Here is a 27,913-nt window from a genome sequence, read left to right on the forward strand (position 1 = left end):
GATTTCCATGTTATTCAAAAGCTTCCAGCCCCAGCCTGATCAGAACAATGGGGCAGAGGCACAAAGCTCCTTTACTATCATTCCTCAGGTTTTAGGAATTCCTTTTCATGCTATTTAGTGGGGTTTAAGCCTCTTTTTCACTGCTTCTCCTCCTTCTTCGAAACATAAATCAGAGAATTGCCTTTTTGCTCAGCACTTCAGGCTTATTTTCCAAACCACAAAGTGGGCCTATGGCTCCTGACCAAAAAGGATGTGACAAAAAGAGATGCCTCATGCAAGACAAGGCCAGTTCTAAAGCTAAAAGACCCCTAAAAATCAATCCATCAAATAAAGACTGATCACAACTAAGATGTTGCTATGAAATTTGTATCATTCCCAATTTATTAGGTGTAAGTTGCTCTTTAAAACTGCTCATATCACACACGTTCTGCATCATCACTGCATGAAGGGCACCAATTGTTGCTGCGGAGAAAGATCATTTTGGACTTGGTGAGGCAGCCTCTGGCCAAGAGGAAAGTGGTTCTACAGCGAGATCTGAAAGAACACCTTCAAATAAAGGAGAAAGACAGAAAACTGCACATTTTGCTTGGACCGCACTTCCCAAAAGGGTTTCTGAGTGATGCTCATCTTCAACAATGAGGTGATGGATTTCACAAAGGTTCCGATCTGCTTTAAGGCTTCCATGGTCTTCCCAGGCTCTGCTCAGAAACACGCTGTCACACTGGGTTAAGGGGTGGATGGTTCTCATTAGGGGCAGCTATGCTGCTCTTTGACTTTGCCCTTTAGTTTTACTCTTAAAAGGAGAAGAACAAGTGAAGGGGTCTATGAGAAATGAACAAGATGGTGCGGACTGGGTGCTTGGAAGTAGAAAAGTAAACCCTGCCCTTTCAGAACTGAGGTGAATAAATTAACTCTTGGTTAGAACACAAAAGCATTTCATCAAAGCTTTGATTCTCCACTGGGATCCTCCTGCTACGTTTCCACTCTAAGCAGGGACAACGGGATGCTTCACGTGGTGGGACACGCTCCTGAGCACGTGCTTTGTGTTTGCTCGCTGGAGCCACCGCAGCTTTAAGGTTATTTACATCCCCTGGCATTTAAGTTACAAGATGCAAAAGTCTTTTAACCGCCTGCGTTTGTCAACACTGTCCTTGGAAATGAGGTTCAGCACTCTGCTTACCAAGAAAGAACCAAACTAAGACACAGCTCTGGGAAAAGAACAAGACACTGCTCCATTAGTACTATCCCCGCATCTACTGGCTTCGGTACAGCAAACCCAAAGTCTTTCTTCCATGATACTTTTCCAGCAAAGGGGAGTCCAAAAATAGCATTTCCTCCTCAGTCACTTTCATACATGAGTAAGAGCCAACAAGTCAGACTCAGTAGCAGCTGAATATTGCACTGCCATTAACTCTGTGTACAGCTGAAGTCCGAGAGGTGTACTCATGGTGTCGGGAGAATAATGACAATGCTGGCTCAGTGACGTGAAGACCCAGGATGCGAAGGAAGGGGAGAACACAACAGTACCAGTCACACACTCAAGCCCAGATACTGGCTCTTAGAGGTTAAAATTCATCACTCTCAACTGCATGGAGCTGTGTGTCATCTGCATCCGTCATGCTGCTCTCTTGGGATTCATCTGTGCCAGCTTGAGGGAGAAAGAAACAGGCAAACATTACGGTGCTGCTGCACTCAGATTCCCTCAGGATCCACTCCAGCAAAGCTTTGGGCTTCCCCTCCAAATGCTTTAAAGCCATGTGGCTTTTCCCCTTTTCCTTCTCGTACATTAACCCCTGAGAGCATGACCGAGTCTAAATGTTGTTTGACAGGAATTAACACAAAGTCCATATTAACAAACCTCACTGCAAATCCCCACTATGGAGTTGTTTCAGGGACAAACACAGGTGCCTTTTATGGCTTTCACTCAAATGCTTCACAGGTTTCTGTACCACAGACACAGCCAGCCCCATGCTAGGAAGTAAAGGCACAGACTTACACCAGCCAATGCATCAGAAACAGTTCTCCCTACCCCCAGCATTACCTTAACTTACTTTAGGTTGTCTCATGTATCCTAGGAGAGCTCAGTCTGTGAAACTCATCTGCAATCCATAGAATCCCAGGCTGGTTCGGGTTGGAAGAGACCTTAAAGCTCCTCCAGCTCCAACCCCTGCCACAGGCAGGGACCCCTTCCACTGGAGCAGCTTGCTCCAAGCCCCTGTGTCCAACCTGGCCTTGAACACTGCCAGGGATGGGGCAGCCACAGCTTCTTACAAACAGCCTAATCCCGTTTTACTTTGCTTATTGGGCAGATGAAGTTGGGGTTTGCTTGTTTTGGCGTTTGTGCGTTCGGGTTTTTTCAGTCCTGGTTTAGGTGTCCCTTGGCAGCTCGGGTACTCTGTCTCCATCTCCTGGCAGAAACATGCTCAGCCCCAGCGAGCAGTGTTCTAAGCAGCCCAACTGCAGCAGCAGGGAGAGAAAACCCTCCTGACACTTCAGGAAGTGCAGGGTAAATCTTCCTGTATTAAATTGCTTCTCACTATTTATTTTCTATTCCTGCTTCAGTCTGCATCGAAGAGGTCAACAGTAATTCCTATCCCCATTTCACTATCCCAGGCTTCATGGAATCTAATCTCATAATAAAAAGTCAGAGAGAAACCCAGGCCCCTCCTCTTCATGGATTATTCCCAAGTAGGACACTGGGAGTGTTTTATTTTCTCTCTCTTCAAATGAAGCCACTTCCATGACTTTTGTCAAGAGCTTCCTTTCATGTTTAGCAGGCCAAATGTTTTCACCCAACACCCAGTCTAACTTTGGACAAAGCCTCTACAGACAATTCCAGCTGCCATTCAGTCACCTTGAAATGATTTAAAGCTTCTACAAGGGAAGATGTGCAGTTCTGTGAACATTTTGCTCTCCTAGGATACTGTCAGCCAACCCTGAATTTATTGTATTTGTTATTTCTGTCCTACTCCATCTACAGATTCTAAAGATCCTTTATTTCATGCTTACTGTAGGAAGAATGAATGAATTGCAGGTGAAGAGCCTCTGGAGTTCCTGCCAAGCAGCAGGAGCAGTGTTCCACCTATTAACTCTGGGAGCCTATGAAGCCTGAAATACCTCCTCGCATGAGAAAGGGCTGGAAATACAAACCTGATTCATAGGGGTAACATTCACTGATTTGCTCTTCTTGAGTTATTGGTTCCTCATCATCTGGAAGGTAACGCTTATCAATTGCCTCTTTAATCTGGTTATTGGCTCCTTTGGGGTCTAAGTCCATTGCCCATGAGAAATTCATTAGGGCCAAATGTGTTTGACCCAGTTTCTTATAAACCTAAAATAAAAGCATAAAAGGCTACATTTACAGGAACCTGCTACTTGAAGTTTTGGACAACAAACGTAACAGGCCACAAGTAACTGATACTTCATGAAAACCATAAGGCTTACGGTTATCTTTAAGAGGGTAGAGATGAAAGATTTATGAAGTCCCAAGGGAAACAGCAAGTATGTGTAGAAAGAGTGAGCAAATGTTTCTATTTAAGACTCAAAATTAAACTGGCAGCTGACATTCAAAACCATAAAGAGGTGGATCTTGAAATAGAAATGAAGCTGCAGCAAGGTGGGGTTAAAGCAGGATGTCTTGTCTTGGCCCTTCACCACACTTGCTTTCTTGAGTCATTGTAACCCCAAATCTACCTGTGGCTCAGGAAAAGTCCAAAGTGTGAGGCTTCTAATACCAGAGGCCCAGAGGACAGTCTGGGGAAGCATCACCATGTGCACACATGAATCCTGCACTCTCCCCTATGGCTCTCAGGGAGCGCTGGCAAAGGCAGGACCCATGGTATGACTTGGCACAGCCATTCTTACATCCTCTTTTCAGCTGTCATTGGCAGGTGGAGAAAACAACAGGTCATGAAGTGGCCCCTTGCTTGTCCTGCTAAACTGAAGAGCAGCTCTTCAAGACAAGCCTGCTCTGCAGATTCCAGCCCACATTTTGCTGTAATTTGCCCTAAAGCTCTCCTTATCATAAAGGACAGATGAGCAAGTACTTTATCTGTGGTAAGCATGTTAACAGTGAAAGTCCTTAACTTTGGCAAGCCATGGCAACTGTCACGGCAATGTGGAGGTCCAGCTACTCCTGACGGTTACCAGCCAACAAATTCCAGCACAAATCCTTTTACCTCTCCATCCTGCAGATGAAGAGTTCCCCAGTCCTGTGCTAGAGGCAAGTTTGTCCTGTTGCTTCCTAGTGAGCCCACAGAAGAAAGCTGCAGACCGTATTTAAAGCATATTAGCAGAGAAGACTGTGAGGAAGGAGGATTTCTATTCCTGGATTACTTTTCTCTGGCATTAAGCACAAAGGCTGGAATGCAAACACAGCTGACAAGCTGGTAATATCTTTGCCTGTGCTAGCCTACTCCATTAGCTTCATCAGAGGCTCCTCTGCCTGCCAAACAGATAACCTTCTACAGCAATTTGGGGAGACTATCAGCTGAAAAGGACACTGAGGCTGTTGGTGGAGACTCTGGAGTGTGCCACAATACCTCCTGGCTCAGCATTTCTAACACATTAGAATGTGATTGAACATCCTGATAGCTACACACACACACACATAAGCAACATGGCTGCCTCATGGATGGACTGTCCCTCAATGTTCTACGGTTTTCCACTGATCGCATTGTTGCTGTTGTATTGAATCAAGTCCTAATAAAGTCCCACTTTCTGAGACAGATTCTGGCTGTGTGCATAACCACTGCATAAAGTCCCTTTATCAAGTCTTGCTTTTTAAAATCATTCTCTTTCAAGTTGACAGTGGTGAAATCAAAGCAGGTGAAGAATAACATTGGCTTGGGCTGGTTGTTTTGTTTGTTTAAAATAGAGCTGAAGGCTGCTCCAGTAATAACCGGCTTCTGCATTTAAAAGCTACTACATAATAAAGCTGTGAGCAGTCAGCCTTATTTAAAGCTTTGGGAATTTTTAGAACACTGCTCCAAATGGAAGCGGCTTAGTGACAGGCATCATGTTTTCTCATCAGGCACACATCTCTGCAACACAGGAAACCACATGCTTGTGATCACGGTCAAGTTTTCCTTACCTTTCCTATTAAAAAGTAAACAAGGGACTCTTTGGGAACAATCTGTTTCAGTTCTTCAAGTTCTTGTAAAGCAGACTGAAAAGGAAGCAAAAAGAGCTTAGGAAGTACAGGCTACCAGTCTGCAGCCAGTTACAACATCACTAACTTGGGACTTAGCACCAGTGTGGAAAAATCATCTTGGCATTTCCACACAGTATATTCCATCAAGAACAGTACGGCCCCACAAGAACCATCCAAAGTCCCTTTACATTAGTTTCTTATTTAAAGATTGTAGCATATTATAGCCCTATTATTACAAAAATAGAGCGAGTTTACTGGGCTTTGGTCTCCTATAACACAATATTTGTCCAAAATATTTAGTGAAACTTCTACTTTAATTGTTGATACTGGAGCAATTTCTGCTGCTGTGACAGTAATCTGGCATTATCAAGAAATTCAAGCTAAGAAGTTGAACCTGCTCAATCTGCAGTTAGAAATGAACAACGGTTTTAGTTATAAAAAGTTGCATTCAATCAGCTAGAACTTATTCATGTGAAGATAACTTCAAGTTTGAGCTTGCTACAGAAACAGATGCATAAACCTAACACTGGCCAAATTTATCACACCATCAGAATTCTTAGTGCTAATCCCCAAAACGTTTCTTTAGGATTTATGTAGCTTATGTGAACAGTGTAACTTGAGTCTTACAAGTCCCAGCCTGATAAGGAAGAGAGTCCAAATGTTTTACTTCCTAACACACCCCTTCACTACAGTCAACAAGTTACCTGGTGAAGGGGGCAGGCGTCAAAGCAAATGCTTCACATTGGCCTCTGCAAGACATGCTGATGTCAATGTGCAAGCATTCAGCTTCCAGTGCATCCCCATTCCTAGCTACAGTGATTTAAAGATAACTTAGAGTTGTCAACAGGCAATCTTACCTTGTATTTCTCATTTGCAAATAATACAGAAGCTCTATGGAATTTGCATAGTGGGTTCTTGGGGTCAATGTTAATAGCTTTGTTTAAAGTATCCAAAGCCTTCTCAGATTTTTTCAGTGCATGCTGGACCTGTTACACAAAGGGAGAACAAGTTTCAAAGGGAAAATAACAGCTCATCTGCCAGACAAAACCAAATCCACTGGACTGCATGTACCTACAATCTGCTGCTTTAATAAAGATTTGTCTGATTCTAGACCAAGTCTTAACAGGTTTTCTTACAGGAAAACTTCACCTCACCTCACCTCCACCTCAAAACCTTCTCCCCACCCAATGGGTCACAGAAGTCACTGAACCTTTGGCCAGGAGTGGACTCAATGCCTTTCTTTGTACGTAAGTGAGGAGCAGGCACTGTCCCTGCCAGATACATCTGACACAGCTTCACTGCCACACAGAAGGCAAATGAATGCCAGCAGGGACCCATCCATCACACACAGCCTCAAGTCACCATCACAAGTATCTGAGAACTTCTCTACTTGTGAGGGTGAGGCCACTGTTTCCCAAGGACTGCAGCAGCAAATGGATAAATGATCAACTTCTCAAGCAGCCCTATAAATGAAATTGCATGGATGGGGGCTGAAGGAGCTGCCTGCTACTTAAACTTCACTTGGCATAAAGTGGCCTAAGGAAGAAGTTGTCACACCTACAAGTGATGCGAACAAGGGCAGTGTGGACACATAACTAGGACAAAAACACTGCACTGTGAAAGGCGAGATGGGTGCTTTAGCATTTTGTAAGACTGGGAATGCTGGTCCAAGTGCAAACCACTTGATTTCTTATGTACTGAGTATAAAAAAAACCCTATAAATAGTCTGTTCACATTAATATCTGCACATAGTCCTGATTTTTGTATCACTATTGCTTTGGCAGACTCACAAACATGACCTGATAGCGTAATTTCAGGACTGGCTAAAAGGAGTTTGAAGAGGGGGTGTCTCTCTTCTGACACATTAATCCTGTGGCTATTCATCTGTTTAGCACTTAAGATCCTCCCATAGGTACTCTGAACCTGGTGGGTTTTGCTAAAAACATTCAGAATGACTTCACTCAAACAAAGCACAGAAGGAGATTAAAACACAAGGAGGGAGTTAAGTGCAAGCTACTTACTACTCCAATGTGACACAGTAACACTGAGCTCTGAGGATTGATATCAAGTGCTTTCTGGAAATGCATTTCCGCTAGACTGAATTTTTCCTGCTTGTAATAAATCATCCCCAACCCGTACCTGCAAGCAGAAAAACAACTCTGTTCAGTACGGCTGTATTCTACTCAAACCAGGCTTTGCCAGTCAGTATCACCTGGCAGAAATGCTCTACAGATTTGCCAACCCCATCCAGGGTGGGAAATGATTTACTGTGGGGGGAAAAGCTACATCTAAAATGATCTTGGGTCTTTCTGTTAGTTGGGTAGTGTGCATAATTGGTATCTGATACACAGGAAGAATGCCTCAACAGCTACAAAGTGAAAAGCATGCAAGTTTCTCAAGATTAAGTGACTTACACCAGCAGATCTAACTTTCATTGCTTTATACATACACAGAAAGAGCTGGAAGAAACTAACTGTGTCCTAAGGTGTAAAAGGAGAGATCTCTCATCTCTCCAGCTGGAAGTGAGGAACAATCAAGTAGAGTGATGAGAAGTGCTGCCCACAACAAAACAGCTGGGGTAATCCAGCCAAGATTTGTGGAAACAAGAAAACATCCTTCAGCATCCAGCAGATAATTCTGCAAAAGGAACTCTGCATCACATGCAATAGGAGGGAGGTGAAGCCAAACTTACCATGCATTATAGTGTCTAGGGTTGACTCTGATTGCATTTCTAAAACAAGCTAATGCTTTGTCTAGTTCTTCTGTTAACACAAATTCATGCCCCAACAGGGTGTAGGCATAAGCATAGTTTGGATCCACTTGGATGGCTCTCTGGAAGAACTTGATTGCAATGTCATGCTCTCGTTGCAAGCTGAAACAGTTTCCTGCAGCACACCATGCCTAGTAAAAACAGCATTGCAAAATTAGCACACTTCTTACAACCCACATGAATGATGTTTGCGCTGAACAGATTTGTTTCCATGCTGCTTTATGTGATTGTACTAACTTCCTCCTAGATTAAAACATAATAGTAAAACAACAGTTAAATCTCATTCCTAAGAGGCTTATAGGCCTAAATACACCTGAGAGCTAGACAAGCTGAAATAGGGAAAATGAGCATGAGGACACCCAGCACGTTTGTGCCAATTAGATCCTTTGATGACTAATGACTAAAGCTTCTGAAGCTGTTGGAAAGGTTAGAAATAAAACATCTAAGATGTGCAACAATAATGAAGGGGAGATGGTAAATTTGCTTTCACTCCACCTGATTAATGTGGAAATCTGCAGAGCCACAAATTTAGCAACAACCTCCCCTTTTACACATTTACAGACACACATCTATTACTTTACTGTGGCACCTATTAAAAGATGGCTGGGTTTTGTACATCATGACTGTATTACTCATGACTTTATATTACTCATTACTTTGTTACTGTACACTCCACAGGTTAATGGACTTTGGCATTAAAAACGTGCAACAACATCTTTTAAGTACCAGTGAGTTAAATACAGCAACTAAAAGGTGGTCCAGGAAGGAGACATTCCTTATCTTTGCATATCGGCAGCAGGAAAAGTGAGCAACCCATGATATTCCTGGATGAATGGTGCCAATGCAAATTTAAATAATCATTAACAGATAAAAGGTCTCAACCTGTTCCACGGAAGCTGGGATTCAAGGAAGCCATCTCAGGCATCATCAGTTCAACAAACCAGTTTGGCCATGCAGTTTTCACAGGAGAATACACCTGAGCTAGATCAGAGCACTGTTCTGAACCACTGACTTTGCCACATACAGTTACTCTCTTCTCATTCAAGAGCACAGCATTTTATACCTCTGGTGAGTTTTTATCCATGTCTGTCAAATCCTTTGAGAGAACTGAAAGAGCAACATCCTTCTGCAGATGCCACAGCGTAGTCGAGTAGATCTCCATGCCTTCCACTCTGTAGTTTTCAATCCTTCTTACTTCTGAAAATATTCTCTCAGCCTAAGAACAGAAATGAAACCAAAATCCCACCCACCAAAGCAGAGCACACAGGTCAAGGTTACAAGCTTCACATGTCCAGACTGAGCATTCTCTTTGCTTCGCAAGTTACTACACAGAGCTACAAGTCCTGTGACTTCCCCTCCAAGTGAAGGAAGCAAATATACCCCAACAGAAACGCAGGCACCCTCCCTATGCTGACTCACTTTATGTTGCTGTTTTTACTCACAAGCAAGGCAAAAAAAGGTACCCACAAAAAGTGTAGCATACTTTTATGGTCCAGTTCTGATCATGAGCTTTTCTGACAGATGACAGCTACTGCATTCATAGAGTGCTCCAGCCCTCCAGACATCGTGTATAATAATTACAAGGGAAAAGGCAGCATGTGGTGAACACGGGTGATGCAGGTATGGGGACATATGACAACACATACATGTGCTTTACTTCCATGTGAGACAGCTACACTTTTTAGCAACAGCTGTCTAATGAAGTCTTTCTGACATAATTATCTCTTTCATAAACTTCAGCTCCAGGTTACAGCACTTGAAGCGCAAGAAAGGAAGAAGCAGCCTGGCTTTAGGAAACCATTATGGTCCATAGCTTTAGTTTGCAAAATAAACACAATCTAGAACCAACTGGGTTGGAAAAACCTTGAAGATCATCTTAACTGTAAACCTCCTATAGCTTTCACAGGATGGCTGCAGGTGATGTGGAAAGCTATGCAAAACAAACAGGAAAAGTTCCTACCTGCATATATTCTGCAAGTTCGAAGTAAGCTCTCCCAATTTGGCACAGCACCCAGCCAGTGTTGTAGTGGTGGGATGGTAAATGGCTTAAGATATTGATCGCTTCCTTGCAGTTGTATGAGCACAAGGCTAAGTAACCTTTCCCCATGTCACGAAGAAGGCTCATCAAACCTTCTAGGAGAAAACCACAGTAAATGCAAGTGGAAAAGAAAGACAACTGACACTTATTTACTTGATAATCCCTCCAGCTCTTCACTGTGACAGGCACTGCTCCTGACTTTGCCTATGAAAACCTTCCAGGAGATCCCACACACAGGCTTCTACACTCTCTATTTAGGAATAATACTCTAAACAGCAACGTTTGTAATGGAAGTCACATAGAAACAACTGCTTCAGCCAGCAACAGAACACTCAGAAATGCTCGAGTTCAGAGCAACTGCAGCTCTGCATTTACAGCAGCTATTCAAACATTTTGTTAGGTCTGAATACAGTTTCCACATGTCTGGTATCCCTGGATACATCTTCTTGCTGCCTGGAAATATTAATGAGCCAAAAGAGAGAATTCAGCACTTTGTCTAGGACTTTCTGACAATCTGAATAGACTTGGTTTTAAACAAATGGGAAATATGAAGAGAGAACTGATTCTATAAACCTGATTTTGAGGGAAGATGACTGGGTTACTCAGAGCTCCTTTGAGTCAGTTTCCAAGGAACTTGCCTAAAAGCATTTTAATCATTAATGAGGATCCAAGTTTGCAAGATGTAGCTGCTTACAATTAGCCACTTTTAGTAATTCTTCACTTGTTCTTTGGGACTAGAAGATACTGAATTCAACCAGATTTTATACAAAGGTGATAGCTGTACAGGCCTACTGAAATAAAGCAACAAACACTGCTATTTCTTTCCATTCAACCTTAAAACATAGTTTTACTCTAATACAGTCCAGTAGTATTCAAACAGACCTGCTGCTGCCTTTTGTAGCGTAAAAGCCTGGATCTGTGGTGCAACAGTGGAAATCTTTCCTTCTGAAATGATGGAAGAGTCCAGTTTGGTAATTTCCAAGCTGTCATTTAAGTTTGGTTGAGTTATTCCTCCCTTATTTGTTTTACTTTTTGTTTTCCTGTTTGGAATCTTAGGTGGAAACTTCATTTTTAATTTTTTGCTATTTTCCTGCAAGTAAGAAGAGTCAGAGTTACACAGAGAAGTCTTTTAAATGCAGAAAATCCAACTTGAACATGAATTGTGTAGGGTTACATGTATGCCTCTCTGCAGCTGGAGCCACCATGCCCAGCCATTTGACTTTTAAACTCAAGTATACAGGCACCTAATAGCTACACTGGCTATTCAGTGGTTCCTTTTCAAACAGCAAACATTCACATCACCTATCTGCAGACCATGAGTATTTGTGCTTTGCTGTTCTGCTCTTCAAACAATGGAGCAGAACATATGAAAATAACTTTGGTTTGGGGAAGAAAAATATCTGCTCAAAACGAATTCTTCAATAAATAGCTCTGAACACCACCTCCTCTTTTCTTATGGGTTGACAGCTAGCAGCACCACTGCATTTGTAGTGCCAAGCATGTATCTTTGTATTTGATTATGATACTCTTCCTTCTACTGCTTTAGTTGAGCACTTGGTAGATTAAAACCCAACATATTATGGCATCATGTCATGACATGTTTTGTACAGCCACGTGCTTTGTACAAGTTCTGCTCATCACAGAATCTGTTTTTCAGCTGCTATACAGATGGGGAAAGCATTAGTCAGCACAGTGGCATGGATAAGAAACCCCCAAGTCTGCAACACATGAAGTTGATTACCTTTGTAGTAGAGCTATCACTAGTAAAGAGGCGAGAGCTTCTTCGAGGCAGTGAGTTTGGTGGAGCAGCAATTGTTGGGCTCAATACCTGAGGTGTTGTACTGAAAACAAGCAGCACATGGAGAAAAAAAATAAGTTCTTGGCTCCATTTTTCATAAACCCAGCTTTTATCTTTGTTTAAACAAAGACTCAAGAACTCTAAGGACAGATACTCCCAAAACTGAATTCCAAGAAGACTTCTTTTTTCTCCCCTTACCTTGTCTGTGGGCCAGAGCTCTGGGTTTGTGCAACAAGAACTGGAGTGACTTCCCGGCTATTTCCGCTCTGTGAGAAGACAGACTTTGTTCCAGCTTGGCTTATCCTGCTGACAGCCTGCATAACACAAAGTTTCTACAGGTTTGTTATTATGTCACTAAGGAAGCTCAATTTCTGCTCTACCAAACCTATTCTGCTTATCAACTACTGCATAAAGGAGGACAAACAGAGATTCTTTCAGTAAAGGGTGAGGTGTTCCCTTCATTCCCAGGAGCAACCATCAGAAGTATCCCTCATGCTACCTGTTAAAACATCAGGAAGTTTACCAACTTTATGCGCATCAGCTGAAAGATCCAAAATCTCCATCTAGTGGCAAGAAGCTGTATGCTGATTGTACAAGAATAAAAGGGAATGAAAAGATGTCATATTTAAAGTTACAGGTACTCGGAGTGAAGTTAACAAGGAGCAACAAGTTACTGCACATCAGCTGAACAACACTGTGCGCACACACACACCCCTTTTGTACCTTTTATTTGACACAAGTTACAAGCATGTGATATGACTTAGCACCAAAACATTGTCTTGTATCTTCACACAGCTTCACAGAGCTAAACTGTGCACTTTGTCTAGCCTGGCACAGCTGAGGTGTGGGAACTTAGAGCTGTGATACCTTGGCTGTGAATGTGAAACCTAAGGAGGAAGTTCAGGCAGAAAGTCATTGTCTGATGTGTAGACTTCCTATAACGGCTTCCCAACAGGTCCTGCCCTCCCTGCCTTTTAAAGAAAGCTTAAACCCAAGCTTTCTGCTTCCTCCAGGGACACTTACATTCAGCTCTGTGATGGCTGTTTGGAAGAGATGTTCTTTCACACACCAGGAATCAGAAAATGAGATCAGTGGTGGCACAAGCAACACCAATTTACGTGTTATCTGACTTCTAACATTCTATCCTTCCCTTCTCAGTTCCTTTGTTACCAGAGGCCAGTTTAGGCAGCCAGTAGCATGCTTGCCCACTCAGATAGGAAGCCTTCAGATCCATCCTAATGTTTCATTCATTTACGTAAGAGTTTCCTAGGAAACTGCCTCCGTTAAGTCGTGCACGTTTAAGCCAGAGCTATACTCAACCTTTTCGAACTCAGGCACTTGAAGAGCAGAAGTGAAATTGGCCAAGTAATTATTTGCATTGGGCAAAGCAAGCAGCAGAATCCTAAGCTGTTATTCAAAGACATGTTAAATGTTGTGTTTTGTGGAGCACAGATGCATCTGGACAGAAAGCAGATGCATGGACTAGTGACATTCACACCTTGGTGCTGCTGTGCCACGTCCAGCAAAGCAACAGAACAGCACCAAATACAGCTTGCTAGTTGCAAAGCTTTGTAGTACATGTAGTACACACTGAGATGAAATGCAGGTGAGTGCTGCACTGAAGAGCTGCACTTCACTAATTGCTTCTATTATTCAGACTCAGGAAAATCTACCTTCCTGCACATGCACAGTCCACCACAAGCCAGTGTTTTCAACTGTACTGGGGAAACCTGGTTGGCCCTGAGCAACTACAGGATGGAAACTGGATCAGAGACACAAAACACCCTTCTAGCAGACTGGTTTAGCACAATCCAGCCCTAAGAGAACAAAGGCAAAAAACCCTAAAAGCACAACTAAGAAGTGGCAGAAAGTGCTGCAGTAATGTGAAGTGAAATTCACCTACAGAATGACCCAGCAACCAACTGATGTGTCCTGAGCATCAAGAATGGAAATTCAAGTTCTACTTTGTGAGGAGCACACTGTTCCTTGCCCTGAGTTTTTACATGAAAGAGTTGGCCACCTATTGCACACTTATATCCCTCACACAACTTCAAGACTTACTAAAAATAGAGAAAAATCCTCAGGTTTTTGTTTTTAGAAAGGAACAAATGGTTCTTCAACTGTCACACCAGCATTCTACCTCCCATTTATCACTATGGCAACTAAGGCTGTCTCATAGGGAGTAAAAAAGACAATTTTTCAAGTCTTCTACACAAGAGTTACTGAGTGAAGCACTCAGCCCTCCACAGACCACAGCACCGTTTGGATTGCTCTGGTCTGCAAAGCAGACTTCAAGAACTGCATGCAAAAACCCAGTATCTTCAGCTCAGCTGAGGATTTCTGGAGGATTTGAAGTCATCCCTGAAAATATATTCAATAAACAAACCTGGAGCTTTCATTCTGATTTTGGGCTGTCTTCAAGACTCCAGCTTGCAGCCTGAGGAGTTCTGAAGCCTTCACTGCTTAGAATCACCAGCACTGGGACATGACAGGAGGTGGACAAGAGATATAACACAGCACCTTCCTCTGGCTGTCTCCAGCAGCACCAGCTGATCAGCCTGCACGTGCTTGGGTATTTTGGGTGTGGAAAAAAGGGCTTGTTTTAATTAGAAATGGAAGACTATTGCTTATCATTATAAAAAGGTGAGGAAACAGATCTGGTTTGCCAGCCAAAGTGTCACAATAAGCTGAAAATGTCTACAGACATCTTTCCTAGCAGTACTGTGGAGGCACAGAATCCCAGAAAGGTTTGCTTTGGAAGGGATCTTAAAGCTCCTCCAGCTCCAACCCCTGCCACGGGCAGGGACCCCTTCCTCTGGAGCAGCTTGCTCCAAGCCCCTGTGTCCAACCTGGCCTTGAACACTGCCAGCGATGGGGCAGCCACAGCTTCTCTGGGCACCCTCACAGGGAAGAGCTTCTGCCTAAGAGCTCATCTCAGTCTCCCCTCTGGCAGGTTCAAGCCATTCCCCTTGGCCTGTCCCTCCAGACCCTGATGAAGGTGTACTTAAAGCTGGTGAACTACATTTTATTTTGTTGTATTAACTGATTGTTAGTAAGAGCAGAGGATGGGTTTTTCTAAACATGCTTTGTAGACACATTAGACATAAATTAGATTCTGACTTAATAAACCCAAAACATTTCCACAACTTAAGGAGGCTTCAAGCAGCTCCACACTCAGACAAATTGTCTTTCGAAACTCATTTTGCAGTGGGTAAGTTGGGTTCTCCCCACTGTTGGTACAGTTCATGCAATGTTTTTCTACCTGCATTATGGATTCTCCTTTAAAGTACATTGCAACATCAAACTTGTAGAACAGCACCCCAGAATGCAAGATACCTTCTTTGAAGGTGCTCCAGTGGATGGCACATCAATTACAGAGGAAGAGTTCGTGTAGTTTTGTAAATAGGACCCATCTCCAGGGCTTGGGGTTTCTAGTGGCAAAATTCCAAAGCTGAGAAGAAAACAAAGAGGAAGGTTCAGTGTTTGGATGCTAGAGCACAAGAGCTGACCTGATCCTGTGGCTAAAACAGATTCAGATGATCTACTTTATTTTAGAGCTACTTCATCGATTGATGTTAACCCTCTAATATCTTGCTCTCCTCATCTGAGATAGATTTTAATAGAAAATACTCCTGAAATCAAAAAGACAGAACTTCCTTTGCCTGTCTGCATAATAACATAATGCAATAGACAGACCATTCAAGCATTAATGGCTTCTCACATAACGCTGTTTAAACACAGGACTGAGCACATATTTACACGTCCTTAGAATAGAGCTATTCTTCAGGCTCTTAAGAATAGCTTTTCATCATGAAGTTTACCCCAGAGAGGAAACATATTCCCTTAAAGATTTTTCCAGTGTGAACATCACCATAAGCAATACACTGAATCAACAGTTCCTCTCTTCTAATCAAAAACACCAACTGCTTGTTTAGAAAACAGGAGAGATGAACACCAGGCCCAAGAGCAGTTACTGAGGTTGTTTAGCTTTTGCTTCTGCAGCTTTACAATGTGTTATCAACATGAGTGTTGGGGTACAGCGTGCACCACCACACACGTTTCAAACTCACAGCTGCAGACAGAAGCTATCTCAAGGACTTACCTTGGAGTTAACGGGCTCAAAGCTGCAGGTCCTCCCAGTAAACTTCGCCCAGTTTTTGGTTTATTTTGAGCCTGTTTAGACAATATAGAAGTTCCTGACCCAAGAGGGACAGCATCTGGTGAAATTACAGCTGAGTCAATGTAAGACATAGAAGAATCCGTGTTCAAGGAGGAATATTTGGAATTGGAGGATTCGAGGTTGATTCTATTCAACTCCTGAAAAGCAGAAGGTGGCTGTGAGATATTCAGTGTAGTTTCTACTCTGCATTCTTCAGTTAAGGTGGAAAAAAACCCCACTTTAAATACAACGACTTCAGCAAAACTCACAATTGTGTCTTGAGGTGTTTCCATCAGGACAGTCTCAGGCTGCCTGTGTGATACGTTGTGATTAGATACCAATGTTGTGCAAGTGTTAGGCAGGCAGCTGCTGAAGTTCTGTAGAGATGTTAACTTAAATGTTTGGTCAGGGTCTGGTTTTTCACCTGTAAGATTGGAAAGAGATTTAAAGAGAGTTATTCCTGAGTCCATACCCCAAATAATCAAGTCTGAAACAAGGAGGACAGGGCACAGGATTTTAGAAGGGTTGTGTTCTTACTTCATTGTTTAAAACCCCTTACACTAAATCAGGAGTGTTCTTCCACTACAAAACCCTGGACAACCAGTTTGATTAGAAAACAGACTTGCTATTTATTCTCAGAAGCACAGTTTCTAAGGGTCTATTAACTGCAGGATGGAAAAGTGGTATTGTTAAATCCAAAGTATCGAGAATGGAAGAAACCAAGACAAAAGCTCTAAACACTGGCAAAGTGTTTTAAATGCATGGCTGCTCTCAAAACCACTTCCAGAGAATTCTGCTGGCATGTTTCTTGTTAATGCAATGAGTAAATGGAGTATAATAAACTTTGCCAATATAAATTGGAAAAAGCTTGACATAACCAGAAACATAGAGAACATCCTCACCGGGAATGCAGTTCTGCTGACTTACCTATTTCACATAGTGACTCAAAAGGGGACCAGAGGAAAGGATTTAAACTAAGGCTCTTTTGGTAACATTCTGATCCTTTGGCAAGCCGGTCTGTCTTGCTGCAAGAAGAATGTAACAGTTTATAGGGAAACTGAAACAGCACTTTTGTTCAAGATAGCTTTCTAGAAGAGGGGTTGAAAAACAAAAGCATGTTGAGAGTCACAGCAACATTCCTCACTGTTTCAAACCACAAAGCAATACTGGCTTCTTTTCAAGTTATTTGGCATATTCAGACACAGATGAAAGCTACTTAGAGTCCTCAAAAGTTACAGAAGCACTAGTAGAGCTCGAGAGTTTTCATTTTAGGAAGATGCTGCTCTTTGCAATGGCTGTTTGTCTTGTTTGCTAACAGCAAGCCCATTGCTTGCCTTCCAGCCATTTTAAATATCTATGGATGATGCTTTCACATATAAATCTGGGGCTAAACTGCATACCTGAGTATCTGGTTTCTTGTGAACTGGAGAACAGGTATACTAAAAACGTATCTGACTAAAACTGGGCTTGGTCAAATAATCCCCCCTCTCCCCAAGCTTTATTAGACACAATACAAAAGCAACATTACCAATAGACATGTCCCAGTAAGGAGAGCGTAAAGCATGCAGAGTCACCAAACTCCATCACAATGTCATCATGGCTTTTCTGTTTATTCAACACTCCACCAGATAAGATCTGCTCTCCTTCTGCAAGCCTTTGCAAAAAACAAGAGGTTTAGAGGGGTTACAAGGCTCACAGGATTGGAAGTCCAGTGTTTTCAGCCTGCTGCAAACAAAAACAGGAACCCACTGTCAGCGTTCACAAGCTTCACACCACATAGAAACTAGTTCCTGCAAAGTGATTTTAAGAACTGGTGAATTCTTCTAGCAACACAGAGGTGTGCAGTACTCTGAAGCGGAACATCTCTACTGGGATGGAAGAAAACCAAAGCAAACACTAAAACTCCAACAATACTCCAAAACCAGACCTGTAATACATGACTTCTCCAGAAGGGAATCATCTTAGGTAGAATACTAAACAGAAGGCCAGAAAGTCTTCTGGACACTCCATTTCTGAAGGCACTTCACCTAGTATCAAGCTAAGACAAGGCTCAGTTTGGCTTTGTCTCTCAACTAACAAATACAGTCTGTAAGGCTCCAACAACCCTGAAAGTGTCAAAAGAAATGCAAGTCAAGACATCCTCACTACTCTAAAGATGACTGCAGAAAAGCAGCAAGATACCTTGCCACTGATCCTGTCAAGGTTAATTTTGATGTTGAATACAGCATTCTTGGACAGGGTTTCAAGATGGGTTTGTTGTGGGTTTTTAAAACCAGGTGTCTGTCTGCCATCTTCTCCCTCACCTACCCATTAACAGTAATAGGGGAAAAGGAACAAGTTTACTCCTTGAGGGAAGTGGCCTAGCCATTAAATTCATACTGGAAACACTTACTAAGCAAAGTATTAGAGAAACACAAAACCAAACCAAACCCTTCCCAGAGTGGTCTCCTTGACACATCTCAGCAATCAATGCTTTCTCTCCCTACGCAGCTTGACAGCCCCTTTGTAAGTTACTCGATACCTTTTAGAGGTTTCTGCAATATGGGCTAATGCTCATTAGGTCCATATCTGAAAGCAAAATGAACCTGCAGCCTTCAGAGCTGGAAGACCAATGTATGACTAGTTTATGCAATATGACAGCTTTCAAAGAGAAACTTGGACAACAAACAAATGCATTTGTAACCCTAGACAGAACATGAAGGATTTACTTACTTGCTGAGGTCAACACAACATTTTGCAAGCAGGTATTTACACTGCGGAGTAGTACAGCTGTGTCCCTTTAGGAGCCTGTATGCTTTATAGGCCTTTCCTGAGCGGTAGTAACACGTTGCCAGTAAAAATAGTGCTTCTTCTGAATGTACTGAAAACATAATTCAAATTATCAGTTAGTTGTTTCCCCTTTTGATACAAGGAATTTGGGGGCAGGGAGTAAAAGCCAGCTAGGAACAAGACACAAGAAACAGAGTACTGAGAGCAGTTCATTACTGCATGAAGTGCATCCCTTTATTTGTGGCCAGGTAACAAACTTCCATATGCCATTTTCTTGTATGGTCAGGCCAACTATAAAAGTACTCTTGTAAGTGAGAGAACTTTGATCCTTCTGGCTACCCAATCCAACTAAGCTATCAGCCAGTTTGCTGTGAAAGTAACAACAAGCCAAGCAGAGCAGCCATTCCTAGCAGGACAGCTACTTTTTGCTGCCTGTATTATTTCATTGGGAACATGGCTTAACGTTACCATTTGATGCTTTATCTATTTTATGTTAGGAAGCAGCGATACAGACAAGCTTTCCTACACATCCTCTTCCCAACCTGAGTCCGACTTTCTAAATTCTGAAGGAAGCAGTAAAGCTTTAACAGAAGTCATCTCCATCTAAACAGAAAACAAGAGTAATCACGACACAAACATTTCTGCATGGCAGAAACCAGAAGTATTTAGACTTGATGTCTGCTTCAAGACTTCTTCCATTGCAGAGATGAATTATGTACCACACTGAGAACGTTCTTGTCTTGGCATCCAGATTTAAGACTGAGGTCAGACTCACTGATTTTATTTGTCAGTGTTTACACAAAGGACAGAGAGGTAACCCCTTTAAAACCTTGCTGGGAAAATCTCAGCTGAAACTTTAAATGCCAAAGGTGTTTTTGTGAGGCAATGGAGAACATCACCATGCTCAATGCAAGTCAAACATTAAGCTACTATTATGTGAAATACCTGTTTCACTCCATTTTAACTCTGATTTCTGTTTTAAGTACAAGACATATCCAGGTACACTCATGGATTATGTACAGCCATGGGGACCTACCCTATTCTTTGTACTCCCACAAAATGCTCCAGTCAAATCACTTGTGTAATGATGTATTATAACTCAAAGAAAGGCTTTCCATGAAAGCAAGCAACTTAAACCTCCAAACAATTGAGAAACCAACATTACTTCCTACTTTCCACAAGAGGCTACCATTAAATGGAATTCAGCATTTAAAGAAACAGTTCTGATGTTTGCTCATCTACCTACATGGAGCTCTTCAGAAAATCAGTAGGAACATTGTACAAAAACCTCTTTGGGCAACCTGCTCCAACCTTTCGCTACACTGAAAAGGGACTAGTTTGTGCCATCACACAGACAGGAACAGTGCAAACTGACGACCTAGAGAGAAGACATTTTATTTGCCTTATCCTAAAACCACCAGAAGAGAGTTTTGAAAATTAAAGCTAAATCAATTCATTTATCCATTTATTTAACACACTTCCAAGTTCTGGGAAAATACCAAGCCACAGCCATCCCCACAAGGGCAGTAACTGCCCGTGGACTTGAAAGTTAATCTCAGGGTAAAATCTCTACTGCCAATATGGAGTTACCATATTCAAGCTCAGCAGCTTCTACTCTGTGGTATAACTCCTTATTTTAAGCAGAAGCCAGATGTTTTGTTAGCAGTTAATTGCTTGAACCGAGCGCCAGCATGCATGCTGCTCTCTCACAGCACTGCTGGTCACTGAAAAAAGCACTGAAGTGCTCTTGCAGAGCATTATTCTGCAAAGATAACATGAGGATCAGGTCATTCATTTTTCTCTTGGCTGCTGCAATTACCTTCAATCCAGCATTTCCCTGCATTTCACAGTGTGCTGCATTCAGGAGAGATACATCATCCCTAAAGCACCATTTTCTTTATGCACACCTGGATCATAAGGTACCTTAATATTCTACACAACATTTGTCATTTAAGCACCAGATGGAAGACCACAGATTTCATGGGTAGCCCAGACACCACTCGTGTGCTGGGCTGCATCCCCAGCAGTGCTGAAGGAGGCAACTCCTGCCCCTCTGCTCTGTGCTGGCGAGACCCCACTTGCAGCACTGTGTGCAGTTCTGGAGTCCTTAACATAAGAAGGGTATGGAGCTGTTGGAGCAAGCCCAGAGGAGGCCATGAGGATGCTCAGGGACTGGAGCACCTCCCTTTGAACACAGCCTGAGAAAACTGGGGCTGTTTGCTCTGGAAAAGCTATTAAAACCCTTCTCCCCCATTTGATACCATACAACGGATCACTGTAAATATTGTGCTCAGACACACAACTCCAGTGTTTTTTAAGGAGATTCTAATGTAAAATAACATTACTGCTGTTCCATTATCTCATTTTGCAACCTAACTGAGAGGCATTCTTCTGCCTTCCCCAAGCAGCAAGTGAAACTTCCTTATCACAACAACAGGAGTAAACCAAAGTAAAAGCAGAGGCTCAACAGTCCCAAAATCAAAATTGAGAGAAAGCTTTACATTTGCACAATACATACCTTCTGCATATAATCTTTCTGCCAGGAACACGGCATCTCGGTAAGCATAGTGGTTAAGTGCTTGCCATATAGCAGCCTGCAAGACAAGAAAATAATCTAGATTTAGAGGGAAGCTTTAAAAATGCAAAAACTCATTAGCCCTTATGAGTTAAAAAAGGCAAAGTTGACAACTGAACTTTGAGGCATAGGAATAGAGAAGGATAAACCCGCAGGCCAAGCTCTAGTTTTTTCAGCTATTGGTAAGGAGACTTGAAAAGACAAAAATCAAAACACCCAACTTAGCACTGAAGTCATGAACTAATCTAAGAGTGTTGCTCACTAGTTACTACACACAACTGTCTATAAACCTCAGCCAGCATGCACTGAAATAACAGTGAGGGCTCCTAGTTGCTACAAGTGCTTATCAGCATGAATTACTGCAAACTCCCATCAAACAAGACCATAAAGTAAAGGTAAGAACAAAATCCACCTCCCAGCTGCTTGCTGGACTATTCAATTCTGCTCTTAGGAAGGGCAGAGGGGTGGGACAGAGCTGGGTGCCCAACCAATTTTACTGGTGTAATGCATAAATCCATGTAAACCATCTCCTCTTGAGACATGCTAAACCAAAGCTCAGCAGGACTGAAATCACATCAGTGTCTGAGGCTGTCGATACAAGCCTGTTGATTAAGTACTGAGGTATGCAGCGTTGTCCTTGGAGGGATATCAGTGTTCCCTTAAGAATCAACATGATCCACTGCTTTTTGTGTGCTCTTTGCTCGTCAGCCACCTCCCTCCTGCCACTAATTAGGATCACAGAAGAATGCAATGCAAATGAGATGGACAAACTGATATACACAGATATACATCAAGGCAAACCTGCTTCTGCATTTTGCTCCTATATCCATCCTTGGTCAGAACCAGCTACCTGAGTAAGGGTACCATCACCTCTGTTCATGAACACCAAGCTGGAGAGTCTGGACCTATCAGTATTTGTGCAGACTCAAAATATGGCACTACTCCAGTGAAAGGCAAACCAAACGTACACATTGGAGCACAATCTGTGTATACCACTAAAGCTGCTGTCACAATTGCAGTGCTGTCACCATTCCTGAGCTACAAGCAAGAGCTGTCCAGCAGAAGGGCTGGGATATGGAGGGTTCACAACAGATACTCTGCACATTTTGTTCAGATCAGATTAGAAGCCTTATGTTGTCTGGAAAGAACACATTATAAGTATACAAGATTATATTACAAGTATATGCCCATTACAAGTAGCAGTGTGGATGCTGCATCACATGCAGATGTTTGTGTTCTGAGGTGAGCAGGCTGGTACCAGGACTGTGGTTCCTCCCTACCCATCAGTCTTGCTCAAGTTCCAAAGCTGTTTTCTATAAGGAGCAAATGGCCATTTTGCAGCAGTTTTGTTATTATCAATCCAACAAGATCTGACCTCAGGAATTCAAGGCACTTTGGCTTCGTACTTCAATATTCATCAGAACTGAAGACAAACAGAATTAGCTACTGATACCTATCAGACACTCCAAAATGAAAATAGATCTTCCAGAGCTAAAGAAATAGCATCCTGCAATGCTATTCCCAGTAGGAAAAGCAAATGCCAATTCCATCTGAAAAAACTCAAACATCACAGAGTTACATGTACCATATGCTGCTACTTCCAACACAAACTTGACAAACACAGGGTGTGAAAAATGTGCGAGTTCTCTTCACGGGAAGCCTACACAGTCTTCATGAACACTACACCCCAGAGGCTCCAATTACTATACAGAATGTTATACACAAAATCTCAGAGACACTATTTTGCTTCTATCAGTAAGTCCCAACAACATCCTTTAAAAGTCAACAGGTACTTTTAAGCTTGTGTGAAGATACTGGAAAGTGAATTCTCTTACTTTGATTATTACAATGCAAACCCCTTATTCCTTCTCCCTGGCAGCATTCCACACTTCAGATAACTTCAGGCAGAGTCTGCCTCAAGTGATTACTCCCTTTTACCTTGAAAAGCTCCAAGGCCGTACATTGTTCTGGGCACTGTGGCACAGAAAGCATGAGAAAGAAGGACAGTGTTAAAGTCTTTCACACCATACCCAAGTTAGAGCAGCCTAAAGTCTCCTTTTTTCTCCTCTTGCTCTCAGCAGTAGCTCTCCCTTTACCAAGTCATGAGTGACATTTAGGTGAATCTATCCACTTTGTGCCATCTTCAGGTTAAAAGTGCTGTCTTTACAGGGCTGTAACACTGCATGCTTACAAAACAAGGCATGGGGGTGGTGGCGGTGGTGAAATCAGTGTCATTTGACTTCTCAAACAGGAGCAAGTTGCCAGAAACTATCTTGCCAAAGGCTAAGAGAGGACACAAGTGATTCTCCAGCCACATTATAAAGTTACACTACATACTGGCTCAACTAATTGTTGCTGAGCAGAGCCCCAGTGCAAGCAAGGTGTCAGCTGGTAGGATCCCTGTAGTAACTGTCATTTTGCAACCCAGAAGGTGCAAGTCAGACTCATGCCTCCAGCAGATGAATGCTGAAGGCAGGATCCTTGCACACTCTCCTAGAATAGAAGGAAGAGAAAAAGAAGGTGGCAAGGAATCACATACCTACACAGTACCCATTTTCTATGAGAACAGATGTCTAAGGTATGACTGTGTCTCAACTACTGAAAAAGAACATTTCTTGTGCATCTTTTAATCAATCTCTTTAGTAATTTAGTTTGTTCTAGCAAGAGCTCAATGCATCTACACAGCATTAGTGGCACATAACTGCTAAACCACACCAGAAGAGTGGTCTGAAGCAAAGAACTTTAGGAGCATTTATGCAATAAAAACTGCTTTATCTAAAAGATTTCAGAGCAGGACACCACAGTACAAGCACAAACACAATCCAAACGCAGCCTTAGTTTCCTCCCTATGGCAGTTACCAAGTTTTACATGGAACCTGTCGGCCTAAGCCCAAAGCAGTTGCCTCCTGAAGAGTGTGCAAAGAACTTGAGATACTTCAGTTGTGATTTCTGTTCTTGGGGCTACAAATGCAGACAGGAAGGAAGCATGAAGAGTTGCACAGTCTTATTTAAGTGTGCTTGCAGAGCAGATGAACCTCCAGGCTCTAGTCACTCATTTTAAAGATGCATTCAGTTGAAAATGGGAAGTGAACAGGGAATTCCAAAACCACCATACCAACCACAGCTCAGCAGCAAAGACTTCTCAGAGAGGAGAGCAAGAAAAGCAAAGCAGATTCAGACAGATCTACCTTCTACCTAGAAAATCCTGTGTTATCCAAGTGTCACTTAATACGTAAGCCAAAGAGCTCTTGAAAGATAGGTGTTCTCTTCTGACAGTTCTATAGCTTTGGAAGTGATTTTGAAAGCTTTATAGCCTATTGGCATGCTAAGCAGCTTTTATCACAATTTAAGACTTCTCCAGGGTGGGCAGAGGGAAGGAGACTTTTCTGTGACAAGCTGTGCTGCATTTACAAGGTATGCATCAAGCGAGCAGAGAATGGCACTGGGCATTTTCAGCCACCACAGCAGCCTTGGAGCTCAGGCACCATTCAAGTGGGTCACAGCAGATGATCACCTTGAACAGCTAAACCCCAAGGAAAGTGTTCGTTTTGTTTCCAGAAACACTTGGAAAGCACCCAGTACATGGGATACAAGGCTTTACTTTTGAGCTGAAGAGTTAAACTGACTATATCAGGATGAAAAGTACAGGTCTGCTGTCTGCGTGAACTCTTCTTGTTGGCACTTTTGTTCATCTTAAAGGATTAAAAGAAGTTAGTAAAAATCAAATCAGGGAAGAGGATGCCTTTTGGGACTTTAATTTCTTGTAACGCAAGGCAACACACACACAGGGATGGGATTATTTACCGTGTTTTGCCTATCACAACTGTAAAGATGACAGTTTGTTCCTGGAATGCTAGGCCCTGCAGACATCTGAAAGGCTGAGAGAGAACAGACAAATAGACAGGAAAAAATCTCTGCAATGACAAAAATGAGAAGTAGTGTCAAACTGCCCAATCAGAGCACTTTAAAAAAAATCAGGAAAACAGAGCTAAATCCGTGGATTCCAGCTAAAATGGGGATTCAGAAATGCAATCAACTGTACCCAGATGTGCACAGCGAAACAGAGACCACTCACTGGACACGTTACACCAGTGAGGAAACAAGCATGAGCTGGGTGGGAAAGGTGCTGCAGTGAAGCTGTCCAGTATCTACAATGCTGCTCGTAGCCATGGCACTATGGACTACAGGAGCTGAGCCAGGCAGGACTCAAACACTGACCTTGTACTCGATGGTGAGCGGCGGTTTCTTTACCGTTAAAAGCAAGGATATGACCAAGGCCACAAAAAAGAACAAAACCTAAACTTCCCAGCGTTGCTGTAAGCAAGGAATAGCAGCAAAGCTAAGCACAGTAGAACCACTGAAAAAGGAACTGTCTGGTACTTGAAAACAGGCAGAATCTAAATACATATATTCAACACAGCAAAACCTCATGGAAAGAGCCAAGCTGATGAGAGCTTAAGAATGGAGAGTGACATTAGAGAGGTCTTCACCTATCAGAAAAACGAGCACAAGACTGCACGTTTCTACTAGGGAACTCCCAGAAAGGCAAATATTTTCCACTTGGTTTGTCTAATTAGCACAGTGCTGGAAACACTAAATATTGTTTCCGGGCATTCACTCTGCAATGCATTCTTGCTTCCTTCTCTATTGTAACCCCGTGTTTTCCTAGAATACCCAACTGGTACAAAACAGCCAGCCCAGCTCCAAGGGTAACAGCAACGGCGTAAGTGTGACCAGTGCAAAGAGGGACCAGGTGGCATTTCCAGCTCCGCACTGACCCTTGCTCTCAGAGTGGATGAGCAGAACAGTGGCATCAAGGAAACAACCCCCTGGTCTACAAGCACACCATCACCATCTTGCAGACAGGATCAGGTCAGCAGGGTGGTCTTCCACAGGAGAAGCCTTCCTTCCCCTCCTACCTTTTCATTAAAAGGAGGGAGGAGAGCTGAAAGCACGCATTGTCACAATGCTCATTACAGAACACAGTCGTGTACTACCAAGACACTTACAGCAACATGTTCCCACCATAACTAGAAACAAATCCACCCTGTTGAAAGGCTAAAACCCAACCAAACAACAAGAACATGGACACAAAAAGAAGACTGATTAATGGAGATTACAGAATAGGTAGAATAATGGGTGTACAGGCAAGGCGGAAAGAAGCAGCAATTCTTATTTCAATGAATCATGCTTTTTAAATGGGAAGACTGAGAACAAGAGCAGGAAGCCCATCAGGGTCACTGCAGTGACACTAAAATACGGAGGAAAACCAAAATCTGTTATTTTCTCTTCCAGGTCTCCCATCCATGTGAAGGAACTAACTCCTTGGGAAAAAGGAACGTCCTTCATCTGCATCACACGTCCGGAGCCGAGCGTGCTGCGAGCATTTAGAAACGAAACAGCAGCAAACGCAGAAAGGTAAGCGAGATGGAGAGAGGTATCAACAGGTCTCCCAGGGGATGCACCGGGGGAGCCGAAAGGGCCTTTAGCAGGAGGCCGCGGGACACCGGCAGTTCCGGGGGTGAGGCCGGCTCCCCCGGTGGGGGGCCCGGCAGGGGCGAAAGGGCGCGGGCGGCTCGTCCCAGAGGCGCAAGGGATGGGGAGGGGACGCACGGAGGAGCAGGGAAGCCCCGCAGCCCTCCCGCAGCCCGGCCAGCGGGCCGGAGGAGCCGGGGCTGGCGGCGGAGAGCACCCCGCGGCCCTAGCCCGCTCCCACCGGCGGAGGGGGAGCCCGGGGCCCGCAGGCCCCCAGCCCCAGGAGCGGCCCGAGCTGAGTGGGGCCTCCCGCCCCAGGAGAGGGCCCGGCGGCGGGGAGGCCTTCCCCGCGGAGCGGGCGGTGCGGCAAGGCCAGCTCCCCCCGCCAGGTCGGGCCAGGCTGGGCCGGGCCGGGACCTGGGGCCTGAGCGCGGCGGCGAGCCCGAGCCGCCCAGGGGTCGGTACCTGGACGGGTTCCTGCAGCACCGTCATCCTGCTCTCCCCGGCCTCCTCCGCAGCCTCCTCGCCGAGCCCGGAGCGGGGCAGCCCCGGCTCCGCCTCAGTGCGTGTCCCGGCAGCGGCGCGGCGCGGCCCGGCCCCTGCTCATTTAAACTCCCAGCGACCGTTACCGGGGCAGGCGGCGGGGAGGGAAGGAACGAGGCCGGCCAAGCGCCGAGACCGCCCGAAGCTAGTGGCGGAAACAGCCGAACCGTCCGCCGGAAATACCCGAAGCTTCAGGCGGAGAGAGCCGAAGCGGACGGAAAACAGCTGGGAAAGCTCCCCAACCCTCCGTCCGCCAGGCGGAAGCGCTGCGGCTGCCGGAGCCGCCCGAGCGGTGGCGGAAATAGCCGAGCTCCCGGCGATGGGTACGGGCGGGGGTAGAAGGGGCTATGTGTGACTCAGAGCTCTGTTCCGTTCCCAAAAGGATGGGATCAAGATGGCACAACTAAAGTGAAGTTTATTAAATGCACATTGCCACCCGTGCGCGGGGGTGCATCCTGATCTGCTGCGGAGCGCACGTGGGAACTGCGGGCTGCATCATCCTGTAAGGGGAAAAGCTGTGTGAGGGGTGCTTATGTTGGACAGTTGGCGTGGAGCAGGAGGCTTGCCTTGCCTGCTTCCGTGCGCTTTTTACACGTCCTTCTCCGTGTTTCCGAATAGGGTATTTACAAGTTGG

The 27,913-nt window shown here is 43.9% G+C and overlaps 1 protein-coding gene across 6 annotated transcripts; it reads right to left on the reverse strand.

Moving 5' to 3' along the window:
• Window positions 1-352: 352 nt before the first annotated feature.
• CDC27 (cell division cycle 27) lies at window positions 353-27,510 on the reverse strand. 6 transcript variants are annotated; one of them, XM_061367875.1, is made up of 19 exons: window positions 27,202-27,507; window positions 21,205-21,280; window positions 18,630-18,777; window positions 17,446-17,571; window positions 16,845-16,942; window positions 16,187-16,341; window positions 15,861-16,075; window positions 15,095-15,209; window positions 11,957-12,090; window positions 11,702-11,801; window positions 10,843-11,050; window positions 9,883-10,052; window positions 8,986-9,138; window positions 7,845-8,053; window positions 7,174-7,291; window positions 6,010-6,138; window positions 5,093-5,167; window positions 3,151-3,331; window positions 353-1,648 (listed from the first exon to the last, which is right to left on the reverse strand). In XM_061367875.1, the coding sequence occupies exons 1-19, from the start codon at window positions 27,226-27,228 to the stop codon at window positions 1,566-1,568; spliced, it is 2,520 nt and encodes an 839-aa protein (XP_061223859.1). In that variant the 5' UTR covers window positions 27,229-27,507; the 3' UTR covers window positions 353-1,565. The 6 variants fall into 6 exon arrangements, with proteins under 6 accessions (XP_061223859.1, XP_061223858.1, XP_061223862.1 ...); XM_061367874.1 differs by having other exon boundaries at window positions 9,883-10,055; XM_061367878.1 differs by having other exon boundaries at window positions 11,957-12,072; window positions 27,202-27,506.
• Window positions 27,511-27,913: the final 403 nt, after the last annotated feature.

This window comes from Neopsephotus bourkii, unplaced genomic scaffold (assembly GCF_033783945.1).
Source record: "Neopsephotus bourkii isolate Nb327-2 ecotype Australia unplaced genomic scaffold, CSIRO-AGI_Nbou_v1 NB_1400, whole genome shotgun sequence".
Lineage (NCBI taxonomy): Eukaryota > Metazoa > Chordata > Aves > Psittaciformes > Psittacidae > Neopsephotus > Neopsephotus bourkii.

Coding starts and splice junctions, on each gene's coding strand:
- CDC27 (XM_061367874.1), bottom strand. CDS start 27,228: ATGACGGTGCTGCAGGAACCCGTCCAG. Junction 18,778..21,204: donor AGAAAGATTATATGCAGAAG/GTATGTATTGTG, acceptor TTATGTTTTCAG/TACATTCAGAAGAAGCACTA. Junction 11,802..11,956: donor AGCTCTGGCCCACAGACAAG/GTAAGGGGAGAA, acceptor GCTTGTTTTCAG/TACAACACCTCAGGTATTGA.